The sequence below is a fragment of the Mustela lutreola genome, chromosome 1 (assembly GCF_030435805.1).
Source record: "Mustela lutreola isolate mMusLut2 chromosome 1, mMusLut2.pri, whole genome shotgun sequence".
In the NCBI taxonomy this organism is placed as follows: domain Eukaryota; kingdom Metazoa; phylum Chordata; class Mammalia; order Carnivora; family Mustelidae; genus Mustela; species Mustela lutreola.
The window spans coordinates 195402585-195422493 of NC_081290.1; the positions used below are offsets into that span (position 1 = coordinate 195402585).

The 19909-nt window shown below is 51.6% G+C and overlaps 2 protein-coding genes across 2 annotated transcripts; one reads left to right on the plus strand and one right to left on the minus strand.

The window, feature by feature from the left end:
* Positions 1–7378: 7378 nt before the first annotated feature.
* NRGN (neurogranin) lies at positions 7379–14123 on the plus strand. Its single transcript, XM_059183761.1, has 4 exons — positions 7379–7569; positions 12402–12628; positions 12885–12902; positions 13305–14123. Exons 1-2 carry the CDS (start codon positions 7555–7557, stop codon positions 12621–12623), a joined length of 237 nt encoding a protein of 78 aa, XP_059039744.1. The 5' UTR covers positions 7379–7554; the 3' UTR covers positions 12624–12628; positions 12885–12902; positions 13305–14123.
* Positions 14124–14387: 264 nt separating this feature from the next.
* VSIG2 (V-set and immunoglobulin domain containing 2) lies at positions 14388–19254 on the minus strand. The gene is made up of 7 exons (XM_059183749.1): positions 19079–19254; positions 18355–18518; positions 17534–17741; positions 16575–16733; positions 15532–15651; positions 15272–15416; positions 14388–14573 (listed from the first exon to the last, which is right to left on the minus strand). Exons 1-7 carry the CDS (start codon positions 19137–19139, stop codon positions 14441–14443), a joined length of 990 nt encoding a protein of 329 aa, XP_059039732.1. The 5' UTR covers positions 19140–19254; the 3' UTR covers positions 14388–14440.
* Positions 19255–19909: the final 655 nt, after the last annotated feature.

Consider the following 19909-nt stretch of genomic DNA (forward strand, 5'->3'; position numbering starts at 1 on the left):
ACCCCTGGATTGGCCTGGGAGGCAGAAAACATTAACATATAAACTTATTCAAGAGAATTGGGATCAACCATGGTCTGATCACTCAACAAAAGAAACATCCCCCTTAAAAAAAATAATAACAAGGGCGCCTGGGTGGCTCAGTGGGTTAAAGCCTCTGCCTCTGGCTCACGTCATGATCCCGGGGTCCTGGGATCGAGCCCCACTTCGGGCTCTCTGCTCAGCAGGGAGCCTGCTCCTTCTCTCTCTGCCTGCCTTTCTGCCTACTTGTGATCTCTGTCTGTCAAATAAATAAATAAAATCTTTAAAAATAACAATAATAACAAAACTCTCTAAGGTTATCAATGGGAAGAGACTCTCTCCATGGAACAGGGTAACAAGACCACACAGTTGGACTCTTACCTGCTGAGGGACATTTCCTTGTAAGATACCCCACAAACAGCGGCTGCCACCAAGTTGGCTCTTCCACCTTGGACTCCCCTGAGACTGTGGATAGACCTCTTCCTTAAATATCCCCTTTCATAGCTCAGACAAGGTTGAAATGCTTAACCAAGATAAAGGAAAGAAATAATAAAACAGAAATAGAAACACAAAACTCAATAAACTGCTTTACAGGCATGGCTCCTTCCCAAGCTCTTAGGCCCTTCTCATGCTCCATCTCTCATGCTGTTCCCATAAAATGTCCACCTCAGCATGGACTTCCGAGGAGCACAGGGTCTATGTCTCAGCTCCTCAGAATGGAAGGCCTAACACTGAATCTCAGAGAAGTGAAGAGTTGCCTCCCTCTTTAAGGGCCGCCCACTGAGTGCTTGCTGAAAACACACCTGGCCTCTAAGAAATTTGATCATGCCTGATCACAGAAATATGCACTTTTTTCTTTACCACTTGTTTCCTTTTTTTTTTTTAATTTTATTTATTCATTTGAGAGAGAGAGAGAGTGAGAGCATGGCAGGGGGAGGGGCAGAGGGAAAGGGAGAAGCAGGCTCCCTGCTGAGGAAGGAGCCTGACAGCAGGGCTGGATCCCAGGACCCTGGGATCACAACCTGAGCCAAAAGCAGATGTCCAAGCAACTAAGCCACCAGGCCCTCCCCACCTTGTTTCCCTGTGATGGTATGATTCATTCAGCCTTTCCTCATTCAATCATTCAAACAATGTTTACTGGGTATCCACTATGTCTCAGACACTGCATGAAGGCTACAGTGGTAAAGAAAACAGTCTCGTCCCTTTCCTTAGGGGGCTTCCAGGCTAATGGACATACACTTTAAAAATAAGTATTAAAGAGTTTGTATGTTTCAAGGACACATACTTAAATGTTTATAAACGAAATGGTAATAGGGGAAATCATAAGGAATACAGGTTATATGAGTTCAGTGACATGCTGGGAATTATTGAACGTGGGTAATGGGTACAGCGGGGTTCACTATGTATTACTGAATTTCTGCAAGAGTTTCAAGTTCCTAAAATAAGACAAAAGGTTAAAAAAAAAAAAAAGTACATTGCTAGATGCCAGATGAATGAGAGCCCTGACCAGAGGATCCAGATCAAAACCAGCCCTCCAGGCTCTCAGATTAAACAGTGTGAGCATGAAGAAGGGGAAGGCTAGGATCCTTGCCTCATACACAGGCTCCACGAGATGCGCATTCTGAATGATTATAAGAGGGTCTCCCTCTCCAGGATGAGAGTTTATTGCTCTGTCCTGAGGTAGACGATGACAAGGAGAATGGCCTCAGCCTCCCTTGACGCATATTGCTAGTGGAATCAAGAATGTCTTTTATCTGGGCGCCTGGGTGGCTCAGTGGGTTAAGCTGCTGCCTTTGGCTCAGGTCATGATCTCAGGGTCCTGGGATCGAGTCCCGCATCGGGCTCTCTGCTCAGCAGGGAGCCTGCTTCCTCCTCTCTCTCTCTCTCTCTGCCTGCCTCTCTGCCTACTTGTGATCTCTCTCTGTCAAATAAATAAATAAAATCTTTAAAAAAAAAAAAAAAAGAATGTCTTTTATCTGAATATCTGGCTGAACCACAAAAATAAGGGTCCATAAATGGACTAAAAAAATCAGGTGAGAATTACACCTCATCTAAGTCTTTTTATAAAAACTAATTCAAACAGACATTTTTCTGGACCCAAATTGGGGGAGTTATCAGGTTTATGCTGGAGTTTGTCATTAAAATATTATCAAGATGGTTGTTCCCTTGTTGTAAGAATGGTTGTGTGGGTCCAATGTTTACAGATGGCATGTGGAGGCCCAGAAGGTACACACACCATCACCAGCTGTGATTCGTAAGGAAAGGTGGGGAAGCAAACTGAAGAAAGGGAAGTGGAGTGGAACAAAACAAGTAGACAATTGGGGCAATTGAGGAACAGGGAGAAAACCACATCTGGGACTTTGAACCACAATGGCCCAGAGAACAAGGGGGTGGAGGTGAAGAAAGCAGCCTCCAGCCACAGCAGGAGGAGCAGGGCCTTGAGCAGGAACACGCACACACTTGCAGCACACCTACAGGTCCTGGAGGGTTTCAAGATGTTGCCATAGGTAAAATCAGGACGCTGAGCTTCAAACATAAAACCTCGCTGGGGCAGGGTCCCTGGGAGGCTCAGTCAGTTAAGCCTTCTACTCTTGATCTCAGCTCAGGTCTTGATCTCAGAATCCTGAGTTCAATCCTGCATGGGGCATTGATCCTACTAAAAACAAAACAAAAAACATCCTTGTGAGTGGCAGGGAGGAGATGGGGATGGCTGTCCTCAGCGCCTTTCTGGACCAGGTAGCTTAAGCACAGAGACACTAAATGCAATGCATGGCTCACATTTACTCCTGCCTAAGATGTCCTTCTGCCCATCTCTATCCCCCTCATCCAGAAAGCCTTCCTGGATCATCCCAATTCTCAATCATTTCTCCCACACCTCAACTCCCATAACGCTTACTCTGCATCATTCATTTGGCATCTACTATTTATTACTTAAATTTATCTCATATATATACACAAGTAGATACATATACACGTCTATATCTATATATACACGCACACATATACATATGTACTTTCATCATCAGACTGTTGGAGCCAAGAGAGAAGAGACTATGTCTGATTTGCTAACCACTATAGCGCCCACTCCCAGGAGCCCACTGCAAGGTCTAGGTGTTGCACAGAGCAGCTTAGAGGTCAAAACACAGAATTCAAAGTTAGAACTCCTGATTTTAGCCCTCGTTCTGCAATTCACCTGAGGGCTAATTCCAGATAAGTCATTTCGCCTCTCTAGGCCTTACTTTGTCCTCAGGAGAAGGGGTTAAAAATACCAATACTTTCCCATGCAGTTCTCATGAGCACCAAATTAAATCGTGAATTTGGTAGCACTTGGGAAAGCTCTATTCCAATATAGAATAATATTATTATTCTGCTCTGAGTTTTGATCTAGAGTTTTCCCTTGAATGACGATATAAGCTTGGGCAAGTTCTTCAGCCTTTTTGCTCCTCCCTCTGTAAATAGGAAACATACGGCTGAAGTCACAAGTTTGTTGTAAGAATGAAATGGAAGCGCAGAGCTGATGTGGTGAACACAACACAGGACCCTCAGGAGTGCTGGATCCTTCCGCTGTCTTTCCAAGTATCTTAAACCCTCTCTGTTGTGTCCCTAGGAGTCCCCCCCACACAACAGAAGTTTTAAGAAGTATTTTCTTTTCTGGGTAATGCTACTTATGATAGTGATACTGCTGATGATTGCTACTAACTGTAGGTGAGGAGCACTCAAAGGTCAGCGAATGCCCAGCAACCCCAATTTGAATGCACCCCTTGAGCCATCCATGGTGCTTTCTTCTCCCCTCCTTTAGGATGGGTGGGGTAACGGTGGGAGGAGGCCTCCAGTCTGGCAGAGGCCCCTTTAAAAATGTACCCGGGCTCCTCCTCTGCCAACCAAGTTGCTAAAAATACTACTACAGCAAAAGCTGAAATATTTGCAGAGAAAACTGAATTTCCTGCTACCCCCACCCCCTCCATTCAAATGGGTGAAATCCTGACCTAAGAAACCCCCAGATCAACTCCACCAGAGGCATCGGCCTCCGACTTTCCACCCCCATCTTATCTTGGAGTGCCTCTGTGGGCTTGAGCTGGGATGTTATGTTCAGAAAATGCCCACTCCAAGGAAGGGAAGCCGCAAGTATTGGCAAATAGCTTGCCATGTGCCTTGGCTTTTCTCTCTGCTTACGAGGACCAACTCTCTCCAAATCCCCCACCATCTGTCCCCAGATGGAACCGTATTGGACCCCAGAATCTTCCCACTAATCCATCCCTTATCTTTTCTTTTGTCTCAAATCTCTTCCTCTGCTGGCCTTGGCTTTGACTTTGTGCCCCTCCCCTGCCATGCTCCCTGATGGATGCAGCCCCCCTCCCCTACATGCCCAGGTTCCCTCTCTAACCTGGCCCTCCAGAGTTCACCTCCTTTCCAGGCTGCCAGTTCCTCTCCTTCAGTAACTGTGGGGGCCGCAGAGTTTATGAAATTCGAAGAAGCACGGTGGACAGCTACAGGGCTCAAGTCCAGCTGGTTAAAGGTGACCCTCCAAAAGATGACCTTGGCACCCAGGTCCTCAGCCAGGCAGATAGTCTAGTCCCTCAAGGGGAGTGTCATCTGGTACTCCTCTGCCAAGCTCCTGAGCTTTGCAGAGTGAGGCAGCCTGCTCCTTAAAGCAACCAGACCCAGACATTCCACACAGCTCCTGTCCCTTCTCCTTGCTCATCTATTTGAGCAGGGGCTCAGAATTCCACCCAGCCCAACTTGCTGGCAAACCCTCAGCACCTAGTCCAAAAGAGGAGGTCCTCACCAAGAAAGCCTCAAGCATGCCCTTGATACATGATGGAAAAGGGGTCCACTGTCATGCATATCTTTGGATATCAGTGGGTGGCAACGGGCCCACAGTTTGTGTCTCTGTGGTTATGTGAGCAGGGCTTGTTTCTGTGCCTCTGGGTCCGCGCGTGTGTCATTTAAATGAGGCTGTACATGTAGCTGCTTCTTCCTCTGGATTATTTGAGTTGTGTCTGTCTTCTGATTCCCGTCTCTGCCTTTCTCTCTGTCTACCTTTTCCTTACCTTGGAGACTGCCCATCCCCCACGGCAAGCTCAGTGGCCAGTTCTGCGTGGGCGCCTCAAGTGGGCTGTTGCTGAAATGCTTGTTTTGAGGATAGAACTGACAGTTGCCATTCTGCTCTCCCATGGGCCCGCTGGTGATCAGGGACGCCCTCACCCCACACAAGGGCAGCTTTTAGGAAGAGGGAAGGGCTGTGCTGCCTGTGTGGGAGTTTAGGGGTGCATGTTGTAAAGAGAACCCCCCCCCCCTTCAGCTCTGACCAGCAGGAAGAAGGGCCCAGAGGCAGCGCAGCCTGCAGAGGGATGTTGCCTAGCAACTTGGGAGACTTTACTGCAAACTCGCTAAATCCCGAATTCCTCAGCTCTAATTTGGGAAGAGAAAAGCAGAGTCCAGGCCTGATATCCATTCTGTCCCCAATTTCCTCCTTCTTTTTCGCCTCTGGATTCTAGATTTGAAGTCCAACAGGAACCGGCATAAGCTAAGGCCCCAGATGTGCCCCTCATTTAGGCAAGGGGCTGAGTTCCCAGGACATCCTGCCATTTGGTGGAGGTGGGGGGGATAGAACATGTGCCAGAGACAGATTGGGGAACAGATTTTCAGTTACAAGGGTGGGTGGGTCCCAAACATGCTGGGAGAGACACCCCGATACCCCAAGCCCTGGAATCCCAGCCAGCATCCAGCCCAATTTGGGGGACCAAGCTGACTAACCCTGTTCCCACCATGAGTGGCCACCAGAATTTCCCTCCCACTCATTTTCCCTTTGCCAAGCAAAGCCTGTAGCCCAGTCAGGTAGGAAGGAAGCATGCAACAGCCATGCTGTGACTGGCCAGGTGCTGTGGCTTCACTGCAGTGCTCTTTCAGGATCCCCTGTCCCAAGCAGAGCCACAGGACACTGTCCCCTCCTTGCTCTGTTTCTGCTCTGCTCCTCCTTGCTCAGCCTGCCTGAGTAGCCTTCCCTCTTCTGGGACCTTAGCTGACAGAGACTATATTTTCCTCAGATGTGGCCTACCCTATCCACTTAACACAGCATGCAGCCAGCTCTTACACTCTGACAGGCTGGGGGGCCCTGGTCACCACAGATGCTGCTGCTCCACCATGCCTGTCCCATATCTCCCTTTTCCAGCCTCTCACAAAGCCCATATCCTTCCTCCACCATGGACCCCAAAAGACAACGATTTTTTCTATTTCCCAATACTTAGGGTTTCAGGTATTTTTCTTCTTCCCAGGGACAAGGTGAGAGTGGCCAGTTTTATGTTTTATTTTGAAGCAATGGATCAAGGTTAGGGAGGGTTGCCTGCGTGGCTCAGCAGGTTGAGCAAGGGACTCTTAGTTTTGGCTCAGGTCATGAACTCGGGGTGATGGGATCAGCCCCACATCGGGTCCCCACCCCCCCCCTTAGCTTGTCCCTCTCCCTCTGCTCCTCCCCACCCTTGCTCTCTCTCTCTCTCTCTCTTTGCCTCTCTCTATTTCTAAAATAAATTAATTTTTAAAAAGACATTAGGTAGATTCTGGTCTGCGGAGTGGGAAGGAAGGGTATCTCTCCCAAGTTAGTATCTATGCATAAATACATACATTAGATAGATGGTAGATAGGTAGTTAGATAATAGGTAACGGGGACATAGCAGGTAGGGTGATTACCCACCTGTGTAGGCGGCGCACCGTCTGCATTTATCTGCACAGCGTGTGTACAAGATCTATACAGTTATTTTTTTTAGGTCGTATCTGTAGAGTCTGGATGTAGCAGTGCGCGGTTTAGCCAGCCGGGCAGGGCCACCTATGCACATGTGGGGCTTGTGAGCTTTTGTGTTTAATGTGTACTCACCCTCAGGTTCTGTACTGACAGCTTTCTTGATTCCCTAGCAGAGCGAAGATGGGACTTCTTAAACGCACGTCTTAGGGGGCTTTTCTTTGAGGACTGGCGAGGGTGAGGAGGGAAGGAGTTAGAGGGAGCCATATTTGGGACTCTAAGTTGTGGAAATGTGGGGAGATGGGTGAGGGGTGCGTGGTTTTCCACATATGGGTGGGAGGGGTGTTGTGCCCAGATGTGAGTGTGTTTGTGCCCGGGATGTCGGGGCCTCCTTCTGCCTGCGGCGGCGTACATCTGCCTGGCAGTCTGCCGCCTCAGCAAACAAGGGGGTTGAATTTGGGAGGCTGGGGTGTGTAGGAGGAATGGATGGAAGTGTGTAGGCGGAGGGGTTGGGGCAGGAGAGGGAGCGAGGCGGAGGGAGCAGGGAGGGGGCGTGGTCCTCCCTGCAGAATCCCCGCCCGCCCTGCCCGAGGCTTCTCCTGATTGGCTTCTCCACCGAAGGGCTCAGGTTACATTCGCGAGCTGAGCGGAGCGCGGGAGAGAGGACCCGAGAGCAGAGCGGCTGCTTCGGCGCTGGTCAGCGGGCACCCCAAGGCCCCAGAGTCCCCACCCAGCACCACACAGACCCCACCCCCGCCCTGCGCCAGCCTGTACCCCAGCCAAGGACCCCCAACACCAGCATGGACTGCTGCACCGTAAGTTAGAGGGCCGGGGGGACCGGCACTCAGCTTGATCTGGGGCAAGGGGCTCCCAAGAACCCCCTGGAGGGAGAGTAAGGGATGGAAGTGCATTTGAGGGTGCTGAAGACCGAGGAGCAATAAGGGGTGCCTGCTGAGACGTGGGTGGTGGGTGGTGGAAGGTACCAGCCTGACTTGGAAGCCCTAGGAAAAATGCTCCCTAACTCGCGGGGGCGTCTGGGCGCCCATCCGCCAGGCAGTCCAGGTTGGACCGGGGACTCTGCAGGGTTCCGCAGCTGCGAAGCTGCAGGTTGGACGAGAAGAGGAACTTCCCCCAGAGAGACGCTGTAAACTGTAGCGAAGCTGCGGCGACTCCTTTCCGTCTCCTTTCCTCTAGCTTTCGCCTTCATCCATTCCCCATCCCACTGCCGCCACCGTGGGTGGGCAGACAGGATGATCTCCGTGACCCTCGTGCACTGTACAGCGCAAGGCCGGAGGTTGGGGGGACAGTCAGTTCATATTGGTTAGCTTAGGACTGATGATGGGCAGCAGAGAGCCTAGTCAGTGTGGTTCTGGGGAGGGCTTGGCCCGTCCCCCAACGCCTTCTAGCCCCGGAGGGGGCTGGGTGAAGTGACCGCGAGAGAGCCCTGCTGGCGAGGCAAGGAAGTGTCTGCAATTTGTCAGCGCCCACACGGAGACCTGGATGCTGCGAGTGCCTGATGCCAAAGTAGGTTGCTGTTAAGGTGACTTGGGTATGAGAGCGCCTGGCCCAGGACCTGGCTCCTTGCACACTAGAGGAGTACAGTGATCATACATATATCAAATGTGTTTATTTTTAATTTTAATTACTATTTATTTTTAGACCCTACATATGGAGAAAGGCTACTCCAAAGTCCTTGCATTCTTTGTCATTCAGTCAACCCAGCTAAAGATACCAGAGGTTATGACTTTACCTGCTCCCCACCCTCCACCTTATGGCTTACAAAAGAAAAAAAAAAAAAGTGAGGGGGCGCCTGGGTGGCTCAGTGGGTTAAGCCTCTGCCTTTGGCTTAGTTCATGATCTCAGGATCCTGGGATCTTTGCTCAGCAGGGAGCCTGCTTCCCCCTCCCTCTCTGTCTGCCTCTCTGCCTACTTGTGATCTCTCTCTGTCAAATAAATAAATAAATAAAATCTTAAAAAAAAAAAAAAAGTGGGGTTTGGAAGGAAAGAATAACCCAGTTTATAAGAGGTGAAACTTCCCTATGTCTGGGTACCAAGAGGCAGAAAGAACTTAGAGGTGAATCATTGTGGTTGTTATTATGATTTTGATTCATTAACATCAATAATATTGGTCAATTTGTGATTGTTTACCATGTGTCTGACTTTATATTTAATCATCAAAACAACCCTGTGATACCCTGTCCCAGATCTGCAGGGCTAAAAGACTAAGCAAGAGATAGCACCATGGTCAGATTGTGTGGGGCGGGGGAGATAAGAAAAAAGAGAAGAGGTGCAGGGGCAGATGGCCGGGGCAGAGAGCTGGTACAAGGCTGGGACTGAGCCTCTTCCTACCCCATCCCCATTCTGTGGAGGTGGACTGAGAGCTGGAAGGGACCTGGGACATGCAGAGAACAGAGTGCATCTGGGGTCTAGAGGCAAGACTGTCTTTTTTTTTTTTTTTTTAAAGTAAGCTCTATGCCCAACCCCCTCAATGTCAACCCCCTCTTGCATGAGCCAGCCAGTTACCCCAAAGCAGAGCCCTCTTTATCTTTCATTCTGGGGCTCTCCTTGCTGACCATCTGACCTGGTGTATGGTAAACACTTAATCCTGCCTTATTTCCTTCTTGTCCCTTGGTAAGGAGGCTCAAACAGAAATGAGAAGAAAACAGTTTTTTGTTTTTTGTTGTTTTTTCTTAAGACGCAGAGCTGCTGATTCAAATGTACCAGTTGCTGATTTACACAGTCACATATATATGACTTCCCTCCACTCACCTAATATGAAAAGCAAAGAGACATTTTTTTGGATCCCACTCCTTTCTTTTACTGAGTCTGGTTGACTTGGTCTAGCTGAACTCCTAGAAATAATTACCTGCCCTGAGGCTTCTGAATCCCATCCCAATTAGTTAGCTCTGTGGCCTTGGTTAAGTTACAAAATGTCTCTGAGGCTGTTTTTGATCTCTGAAGTGGGGATTAAGTGAGGTAATGTATGCAAAGCATAGGGCCTAGCTTATAGTAAGCAATAGGCAGGGATAATTTTCTTAAAAGATTTTCTTTATTTATTTATTTGAGAGAGAGATAATGCAAGAATGAGGTGAGGAGCAGAGGGAGAAGCAAACTCCCCACTGAGCAATGAGCCCTATGCAGGTCTCAGTCCTGGGACTCCAGGATCATGACCTAAACCAAAGGCAGATGCTTAACTGACCGAGCCATGAGCCATGCAGGCACCCAGGCAGGGATAATTCTTAAGGCCTTTAGGATTGGGGACCTAAAGGATTTATCCCTCTAGGCCAAGTTCCAGTTGCAGCTGAAGAAACTGAGACCCCCCCCCCTCCCCGAGGTGAAGTGGTATGCCCACTTGGGACCAGAAGTCATGGTTCCTGTTTGACCCTCTAGAGCACATTCTCACCTCTGGTTCATACGGAGCTCTCAGGCTTTGGAAGGCACCAGCCCAGAGCCGAGACCCTTCCTGGATTCCATTTATTCTCTCTCTGGCTCTGCCTGTGGACAGGCCACTTAGCAGCTCTGCCCTGAGAATTAAGCTGGAGGGAGAAGGAGCGGCTCTGGGGGAGGAGCTGTGTGTTGGGTAGCTCTGCCTGTTGTTCCAGGTTTCCATTCTGGATCTGGCTGAGGTGGGTAGAGACAGCATGTTGGCCACAGCGTGGTTGGGGAAGAGACCCCTTCCTCCCTAGCTGCTGGCCAAGGATAAGTGGGTCAGGGATGGGTTGGTTGGTTGGTTTTAAATCACTGTTCCCTAAGGATATTCCAAGAGAGACGTGAGCTCTGAGAATCAGGGAACTCAAAAGAGTTGTTTCTGATTACAGATGGAGAATAAGAGGTCAGAGAGAGAGAGAGAAAGAGAGAGAGCTAGACCTGCAGAAGACAAAAAGAATGCCAATCCTGTCTACAACCATATTGGCTCTTAATAACTCTGTTTAACTGCATTTAAATCAGTTGTGGGCATCTTGAGCACAAATGGCAGAACTGTGAAGTTCAGCATTGTGAAGTATGATTTTTAAAGCAGTAGAAGTCCTTGGGGGGGGGGGGGGGCTAAAGACAATGCCCAGAAACCAGAGGGTCAGATCAAAAGAGAAATGCCTTTTTAACTCCATAGTAACCATCTACATCCCAACCCACATTAGTGCTTTGCATAATATTAATCAAGAAAGGGGCTCAGAGACTGAGGCCCTCTCCATTCCAGAGCCTTACCTCTAAAATCAATACCATCAAGTCCCTAACCTTTGCTTGTCTCAGCTAGGGTAGGCTGTGGGAGACATAAACCTGAAGACTGGGGGTGGATATGATTATTATAGGCTGATCCATATGAAATTGAATTTTGGGGGTTTTTTTGGCCAACAGAAACAACTATTTCATATCAACTTATTGATTAAAAGAATCATCATAATCGCTACCATTTATTGAGCAACTAGATTGTGCCAGACAGTGGATGTATATCATGCTGTTTATTCTTCCTCACAACCCATAGAGTAGATACGATGATTTTGATTGCAAGTGAAGGAGCTAAGACAAGAAAGCATTAGGTAACACGAGGAAGAGTTTGGCTCATTTTCTTGACTGCCTTTGCTTATCCTACCGAATAGGGGTTGAAGATATACTCTGGACTCTGACATGCAAGGGTCAGAATCTTAGGTCCATTAGTAACTATCTGTACGACTTCATGCAAGGTTTATGAACACTTGAATCATCAGTTTTATTAGCTAGGATGACAATAAAAGGTGCGTCATAGCTTTGCCGGGACTAAATAAAATAATGTCTGTAAAACATTGTGTTACTGTGCCTGGAACAAGAGAAGTACTTAATGGATAGCTATTGTCATAACGCCTTTCTTCTGGAGCACACAACACCAAGGGCTTCTTGCTCCTCCTTATCTTTCCTTTGTCCTTTTTTGGAGTGAAGCCTTTTCTCTGTAGCTTCTTCCAGACCACCTCCTCTCTGCTGTTTGAGTACCTCCAGGGGAGCACTAGAAAAGGAAGAATCACTGGCAAAGCAGTCTCCGGGCCTCTAGCCCTAGGTGGAGGGAGGCTGACTTACCGGGGGTTAGCCCCACCTTCACCCTAATTCCAGCTTTGAGCCCTGATGTGATCTTAGCTAGGGAAGGGACTGGCCTGATCCTTCTACACCCTGTCCCAGGGAATCCTGGACTCAGAAGGGGCCCTTCTGAGCTGGAGGCACCCTCTAAGGACGTGGGAGGAGCAGCCACGTCCAGGAGTCCCTGCCGCTGTTTACTTTGCTCCTCCCAGCCCATCCTCCATCAGCTCTGCTGCTCTCCAGCTCAGCGGATGGTGATGGACCCTTCCCTCACTTAGGGCTATTTGGCTGTCTTGTACCCCATTCCACCGTGCACGACTCTTTCCCGAGTTGGAGACTCAGCTGTTCACCTGACCCTGACCCTAACTTTTTGCTTGCCTCTCTCCAGAAGGGACACACACACACACACACACACACACACACACAGCAGCGTGCACGGCCCTTGCTCAGCTATTTCTCCACACCCGCAACTCTCCTCTCTGCGCTTCCCACTCGCGCGAGGGGGCTCCCCCTCATCCCGGGCCCCTCACGGCTCTACTCCTATCTCACCCTCGCGGGGTCTCAGCCCAGTCACCCCACGAGTACCCCCCTGCCCCGCCCCCAGGAGAGCGCGTGCTCCAAGCCGGACGACGACATCCTAGACATCCCGCTGGACGATCCTGGCGCCAACGCAGCCGCTGCCAAAATCCAGGCGAGTTTCCGGGGCCACATGGCGCGGAAGAAGATAAAGAGTGGAGAGCGCGGCCGGAAGGGCCCGGGCCACGGGGGAACGGGCGGAGCTGGGGGCGCCCGGGGAGGCGCGGGCGGCGGCCCCAGCGGAGACTAGACCAGGTGAGGCGGGCAGGGAGCAGCGGGCGGCAGGTTCCCCCCTTCCCAAGCCTGGGGCCTGCTGAGAGCGGCCCCGGTTCCCCCACGAAGGAACCCGAAGACTCCGGGCGGGCTGCGGGGTGGAGAGAAAGCTAAGGGTGGGGGACTCACATCCGAGACCTGGGGTGGATGGCCGGGAGGAGGCTGAGGGCGCTGCGGGTCCCGAGAGCTCACCTGTTCCTCTCTCTCCTCCCTCCCTTCTGCCCCGCCCTGGACGAAGAACTGAGCATTTTCAAAGGTAATGAATACGACTCGGAAGCGGGTGGGAGGCCTGAGGTTGGCGGGGAGAGGAAAGGACCAAATCCCTCACCCTTCCCTCTGTCCGCCCTCACCCCCTCCCAGCCTGCGGGTTTTCTGATACATCAGAACGCCTGAGGCTGCGACAGGGACACACCTGGACCAACACAGAAACGCAGCCACCCGCGTTTGGCTGCACAAACTCGGCCTGAGGCTATAAACACAGTGCGGCGCACACACGCACTGGCCGCGGGCTTGTTTTGGCTCAGTGGCTCGCGTGGGGGTTCTGGGTGACCAGGGCCCCCTGGCGCTCGCCGCCCCGGTGTCCTGGTTCAGGAAGGGAGAAGGAAGGGGGAGAGGAAGTCGCGGGGAGGGCAGGTGCTCAGACCTTCTCTGTCCTCAGTTGCCGAGGAGAGATGGATGCCGCGTCCCCTTCGCAGTGACGAGACTTCCCTGCAGTGTTTGTGATTCTCTCCTTCCCACCAGCCTGCCAGCTTCAGGAGCCCTCCCTGCGTCCCCAGAGACCCCCCTCTCCCAGGCAGGCTCCGTCGAGGAGTCGCTAAGTCCGTGCCCTTTTAGTTAGCCCTCCAGTCTAATATGGTCCCTATTCGCCCTTCCTTCCCACCCTAGCCCCAAATGCCGCGCTCTCATATCTTCCTTCTTTTGCTTCTCGCCCACCTCTGACCGCACCCCGCATGCAGCTCTGCCTCCGCAGCCTCCGTGCACTTCCCTGCGCGCACTGCGGAGGGCGCCCTAAGCGTCGCCCAAGTACACTTAAAAAAAAAAAAAAAAGAAAGAAAGAAAGAAAGAAAAGTCCTTTCGTTCTGTACTCAGATAAAGGGGGCGCTCTGCGTGTCCGTGCTGTTCGCGCCCCAGCCTAGCCCCAGAACTTTGGCTCTGGGGTGAGGAGAGAGGGAAAGAGGGTTTTTATGGTGTTAAATACCTCCTGTTCCGATCGTGAGGGAAAGTACCAAGTACCTATTTCGCACCCGAGCCCACGCCTGCCTGTAATCTGCTTCCCCTCTCCAGCTCTCCTGTTGTTTATGCAAACGCCAATCGCCTGGGAGGCTCGGTAGGAGGAGTCTGCCGCGGCCCCGCCCCCGCCCCTCTAGCCCCGCCCCCGCCGGGCTCCTGGGGCTGTGGCCCGAAGGATTTTTATCTCCGTGTGTGCATGTGACCGTGCTGGGTTGGAATGTGAACAATAAAGAGGAATGTCCAAGTATTCAGAGGGTGCCGGAGGGAAGGGAGTTTGGGTGCACAAGGCCATCACCTGAAGCTTGAGCAAATTTCACTTGAAATTTGAGGCGAGGAGGGGGAGAATAGGGGAAGAGGACCTTGTTAAAAACCTGCTTTCTTGGAGCCAACCAGACTTCCCACCTACAGCACCTCCTCTAGGACTCCAAGCCCATTCCTTCTTCTACTGGTGATATTCTTTGTGCCGCCTAGAGGAATTTGCTATGCCGGCAGAAAGAAGAGCGAGACAATATGGTGCCCAAAGGCTTTAATTCTTGATACTCCTCCACAAGGATGAGGGGGTGATCAGACAACCATAGGGAGCTTGGACTTGGTGGTCGTCACACTGTTGGCAGAGGGGGGCCTCTCCAGGAGCCCTTTGCTAGAATCAGCTCTCACGGATGTTTGCTCAGAAATCCCAGGCGCAGTGGCATCCTCCCTGATAGAAGAAAATTTTTTAGTGAAGGCTGGGGGTATCCCTCAAGGGACCCCCACCAATTCTCTATCCTAAAGACTTGAGATTTTTACTGTGCATGACAATCATCTGTGGAATTTGGGTTGAAATGAAGATTCCATGCCCCATCACGTGTGCGCGGGAACACACACACACACACACACACACACACACACTGCTTCAGGAGGGATATAGGAAGTAGCCAGAATCTGAATGTTTAAGAAGCCCCTGGTGTTTTTTGTCCAGATAATCTGAATACCACACGTGGTGAAATATTGCTCTGAGCCCTCTTCTGGACCCCACGACTGACCGCTCACGCTCACGTGGGTGACCAAGGCAGCTTTTCCCACACAGAACTAAACTCAGTTGAAGTCTCAGGACAAACGCAACTCTTGTATATGTATACGAAAAGGCCTTAAAAACTGAAAATTCTTTTAAGTATAAGGAGGGTGAAGGAAGCCATGAACCAAGTCCTCCACCCTGTGCCTTGCTCACACGCAAGTGCACTTGCTGTACCTGCCACCCCCACCACCAAATCCCAGAGCTGAGCAGCACTCCTTACCCCCAAACAACCTGAAAGATGTCAGAGTTTGAGAGCTGAAGTCACCTACTCATAACCCAAGCCCTTTTCTCCTTTTCCCCTTTTCTGTGACACCCCTCCCCCGCCCAACCCTCCTGCTCACCGAATGTCACTACCCCCATATGTCTCCTTGGGTTTCTTCCTCCTCTCTTTCTGGAACTTTATCAGGCAGAACACAGCGACTGACAGGAACAGCACACCCAGGAGCACCCCAATCACAGCCCCAGCCATTCGGCCTTTGGATGGGTCTAAAGGGGACACAAGGAACTCAGAGGAGCAGACCTTCCTTGCCCCTGCTCAGATGTCTCATGCAGCCTTCCCAGCCTGGGCCTGCCAGCCAGACCTCTGCCCAGCATCCCCTACCAGTCACAGAGAGGGTCAGCTCACAGGACGCACTGCCCATCTGGTTGGTGGCCACACAGCGGTAGGTTCCAGAATTGGTCAGGGAGAGATTGGTGAGAATGAGCTGGCCAGACACCTCATCTGGAGGGTAAAGAGGAAGGGTCCCATCATTCATTCAACTCACAGGGAGCGCCTACTATGATGAAAGCATATTTCATTTCATCCTTACCACAATCCTGTCAGGAAGGGACTAATCTCCTTTATTAGGGGGGACGGTGGCTCTGAGAAGGAAAGTAATCATTTGAGGCGACCCAGAAAGGAAGTGCCAAAGCCACTGCCACTTCTGTGTTCTTTCCACCCTGCAAAGCTGCCTTTTCAGGGGAGAGGGAGAGGGCACATTCACGGAATCGGAGTGAGATGCTTACTGGCTGATGGCAGGTTCCTGACTGGGATGGAGGGAAGGCTTGATTGCTAGAAATGGTATCTTCTGGGGTGGCCCAAAGCTCCCCCAAATGTTTCACTAAGCTGCTTACCCTCCCTTTAGAAGGCAGAACACACACCAGATGATGGGGTGGGGGGCTCTCTGTATTGATAAAGGAGTGCGCTGGGGCTGGGGTAAGCAACAGGGCACTGGAACAAGCATGAGAAGGCTGAGAAACCAAGGCTCTTACTCTTTCTCTGGTTCCTCCCAAGACACTGACTAAATGATTCAAGCCCATCCTCGCTACTCTGCCTCAGCTTCCTCTCTGGGAAGCTTGGAAGTGATCCATGACCCTTAAGAAATCCTCAAAAGTGGGAATCATAAAAGACCCCCCTCACCTTCCACTGTCTTCCAACATCCCAGGAGTGCATGTAACGAGAAATGCTTCCAGGAGCACAGAGCTACAGATGGCAGGAAGACAGATAGGAGGGAACAATACAGACACCAGGAAAGAAGAGGGAAAGGTACAGCCGTCTGTCTCGGACCCACAGGCACAGAACTGAGAAATGAGGGGACGTGGAGTTTAGAGATCAGATTTGCCCAGGACCTCAGTCCCCTCTTGCCTGGTGCCCCAGGCCCTTACCTTGCACCATGCTGCCAGGAGAAGGTGTAGGGGAAGATCCAAGGTGTACCCAGTTGTACACTGGCCGGGGGGCTCCCTGGGAAGAGCTGCATTTCAGTGCAGCAGAGCCCCCCACAGAGGTCTGACCACTCTTACTGCACAACGGACTACTAGGGGGCACTGCAAAAATCAAAGAAAGTACCTTAGCCATCTTTTAGCTCTGCCCTGCCTCCCCATTAAGTGCTAGATTTCCTGCTCTGGCACTCCCACCAAATAGTAGTCCACTTCTGTCCACATTCCACATTTCCCCAGGAAATGATTGCCACTACTGGAAATTCTGAATGTTAGAAAATTCTTCCTCATGTTGAGCAAGAATCTGTGTTAATGTAATATCTACCCATTTGGTCCCAATTTCTGCTCACAAAGAGAAATGAAAAATCTCTCCTCCATAGGACAAGCCTTCAGATACTTGAAAGCAGTTGTAACACACCTCCTAAGTTCTCACTTTTCCATCTAGACATCCCCAGACTCTTTAATAGTTCCTGTCTGCTCATCTCTGAGCAGGTTCTGGGTTGGAGTGAGCTGAAAACACTGCACAGAAGGTTGGTGCCTAGTAACAGGGGCCCTTTTTCCTTTCATGGTCACTCCCTTTCTCTGCCACTGACCTAAGGAGAGACAGAATCTGAGCTACAAATGGGATGTCCCCCCAAAGATAGGGTTATTGGGGGGCATAACTCAGATCTATATATGAGAAAGACTTTCTCTTGAATCTTTTGTGACTAAGAACTGAGGGAGGAGTCTTCTTCCTCCATCTTTGTGGAGGATGGAGGACTTTGGGAAGGAGGTATTTCCCCTTGGGGTCCCCAGTGCAGTGTGTGCTTGGGGTAGAATCGGGGGCTTGGGGGGCAGGGAGGACTTAGCCGGACCAGTGCAATCTTTCAGGGTACACGGGTGGCTGCTGGGTCCCCAGCCTGCCTTACCAAGCACAGTAAGGTTGATTAGCCCCAACCCATTGGTGTAGAAATCTGGAGGGTTGTTAACTTGGCAGAGGTAGGTTCCAGTGTCTGAGGGGTCGACATCAGTCAGTTTCAGGGTGGCTACCCCTCCTGTGGGGGGGTTCTGAAGTAGGCTGGCCCTCTTTGCCTTAGAACCAGTTGGATACAGATGGCCATTGGTGAAGTACAGAATCTGGGGAGAAGCAGAAGACACACAAACGTGTTTTTTGTCTGCCTGGTGTCAACTCTACAGTCCTTTTTTGAAAGCAGGTATAAGAAGGTATTAGGGGCCCCTCTTTTTATACCAGACAGGGAAGCTAATGCTCTGAAGCCAGAACAAGCAAGATCTATCTGTTCCCAAATACCATCCCTCCCCAAGTGCTAAATGAACTAGTTTTACTGCTTTCAGCTAAGCATGGGTCTCAATTTGCAGGGATTCGGGGGGGCCGGGGGAGTGGATTAACGCAAACATTCCTGGAAGGGACATCATTTGATCTTACTAACAATCACCAAAGCTGAGTGTCAGTGGGCTTATTAACCGAAACAGGGATAGGAGAGTTGCTTGTAGGAGTTAGGGGAGAGAGTGAGAGAGGTTGGATATACAGAGTCATATATGGGATTTGGAGTCATGCAGACTGTGGTCTTAAGAACATCTAGAAAGAGACCACTCATTTTTTTCATCCAAGCATCCTGGGTTTGCTGATCCCCAAACCCAACCTCTCTGACCAGCACCCTCATCCTGGGTGGGCCCTCTGTTCCAGCCTCTCCCAGCCACCCCCACTCCAGCGCCACCACTCTCAGCTCACGGGATGGGACTCAGAGATAGGCTTCCCAGCTTGCACAAAGCTCCACTCCAGGGCGAAGTTGTCTCCCACCGACGTGCTGTAGCTGCAGATCAGCTCTGCGGTCTTGCCCGCGGGGGTGCTCAGGGGTTCGGCGGGGACCTTCACCTCCACCGCTAGCCCGGGGCCTGCGAGACGAAGAGGGACAGGAGGCCGGCGGGAGAAGCGCTAGAGCGGAGCCAGGCCCGGGGCTGGGGTGGAGTGGAGGCCCGGCCCCAAATCCGGGGGGTGGGGGTGGGGGTCCGGCCCAACATGCGGCTTCCAAGGCCCAGGGTTGGGTAGGGGGGCCTCCCTCCCTCCTCCCGAGCTCAGCTCCGGGCCCTCAATCACTCCCTTCTCGAAACCGGAGGTTTCCTGAGGGAGGAGCACACATCTAGGCAGGGTTTTTGTGGGTAAAAGGACCGAGACTGGGCCAGGTATGAGGGTGTGTTTGTCAGGGAAAAGAAAACAATAGTCCGGTGGTGGTTAAACCCTGCCAGGGAGGCCGGACTTGCCCGCAGGTTTTCGTGACTGTGTCTTTCACCCGCCCGCCCGGCCTTCGACGCCCTCTCCCCATCCCGCCGACAGCACCCCTGGCCCGCCCCGCGGGACTGAGCCGGCTCCCCACCCGCAGCCGGGAAGCCAGGCCTCTGCCCCCAGCTCAGCACCCCCCAACCTCCGGCCCCACCCCCGCCCCCTGCCTCCTCACCGCCCAGGCAGACGAAGCCCAGCAGGGCCCCGCAGAGGATGGGCCCCGGAAGCCGGGCCATGACCGAGTCCAGCTGTCTGGGGGTCGGTCTAGGCGTCTGGGTCTGGGTGAGGGAAGGCAGCGCCCAAAGGGCAGCCTCCTCGTGCAGGGCAGCCGCGAGACTGGCTATCTCAGAGCAAACAAGGGGAGAGGCCGCTGCCCTCAGGTAAGGAAATGCTCCTCCCTCCTCCAGCCCCAATACTGGAATCATCCTAGCCTCACTCCCTCTTCCTTCCTCTTCCCCCCTGTTTCTGAAACTGTCAGGTCCCGGGGAAAAGAGCAGGGCTTGGGTGGGCACCTCATGGGAAAGGATCAGATCTGGAGTGATCTGTAAACAGAGAGTGGCCCTGAAAGAAGAGGGAGGCATTTTAATAACCTGAGTTGGCAAATGGACATCACTACTTTGGTGTTCCAGAGCATGAGCCCAGGCAGAAGACCCTTTCTGACCCCTTCAGAGATTCTTATCCTTCCTAACCCTTCTTTTGTCTGAGATCCTTCTTTGGCACCTTTATCAGGCTTGCTGAGGTAGGAGTCTCCATGGAAACCACAGCCACCTCCCCACTCCCTGTCTCGGCACTCCTTGTCTGGGCAGAGAAACTGAGTCTTGGAGGAGACCCCACCCTTGACAGGACAGGCGTGGCAGAATTGGAGCACAGGCCTACATCCTGTCCTATGTCCAGCTTTCCCACACTGCACTGGAGGGCAAGATGTGTATGTTAAGGACTCAGTGGTCTGGGAGAGGGAGGAAAAAGTCAGGTTTCTCCCTCCTACCCTTAAGAGGAAGCTGGAGAT

What these genes read in the sequence shown, in the direction of transcription:
- VSIG2 (XM_059183749.1), bottom strand. Translation starts at nt 19,139, where the DNA reads ATGGCCCGGCTTCCGGGGCCCATCCTCTGCGGGGCCCTGCTGGGCTTC. An exon ending in TCCTGGCAGCATGGTGCAAG is followed by an intron (nt 15,652 to 16,574) that starts GTAAGGGCCTGG and finishes TTTACCCTCCAG; the next exon opens with ATGAGGTGTCTGGCCAGCTC. An exon ending in TATGGGGGTAGTGACATTCG is followed by an intron (nt 14,574 to 15,271) that starts GTGAGCAGGAGG and finishes TTCTTCTATCAG; the next exon opens with GGAGGATGCCACTGCGCCTG.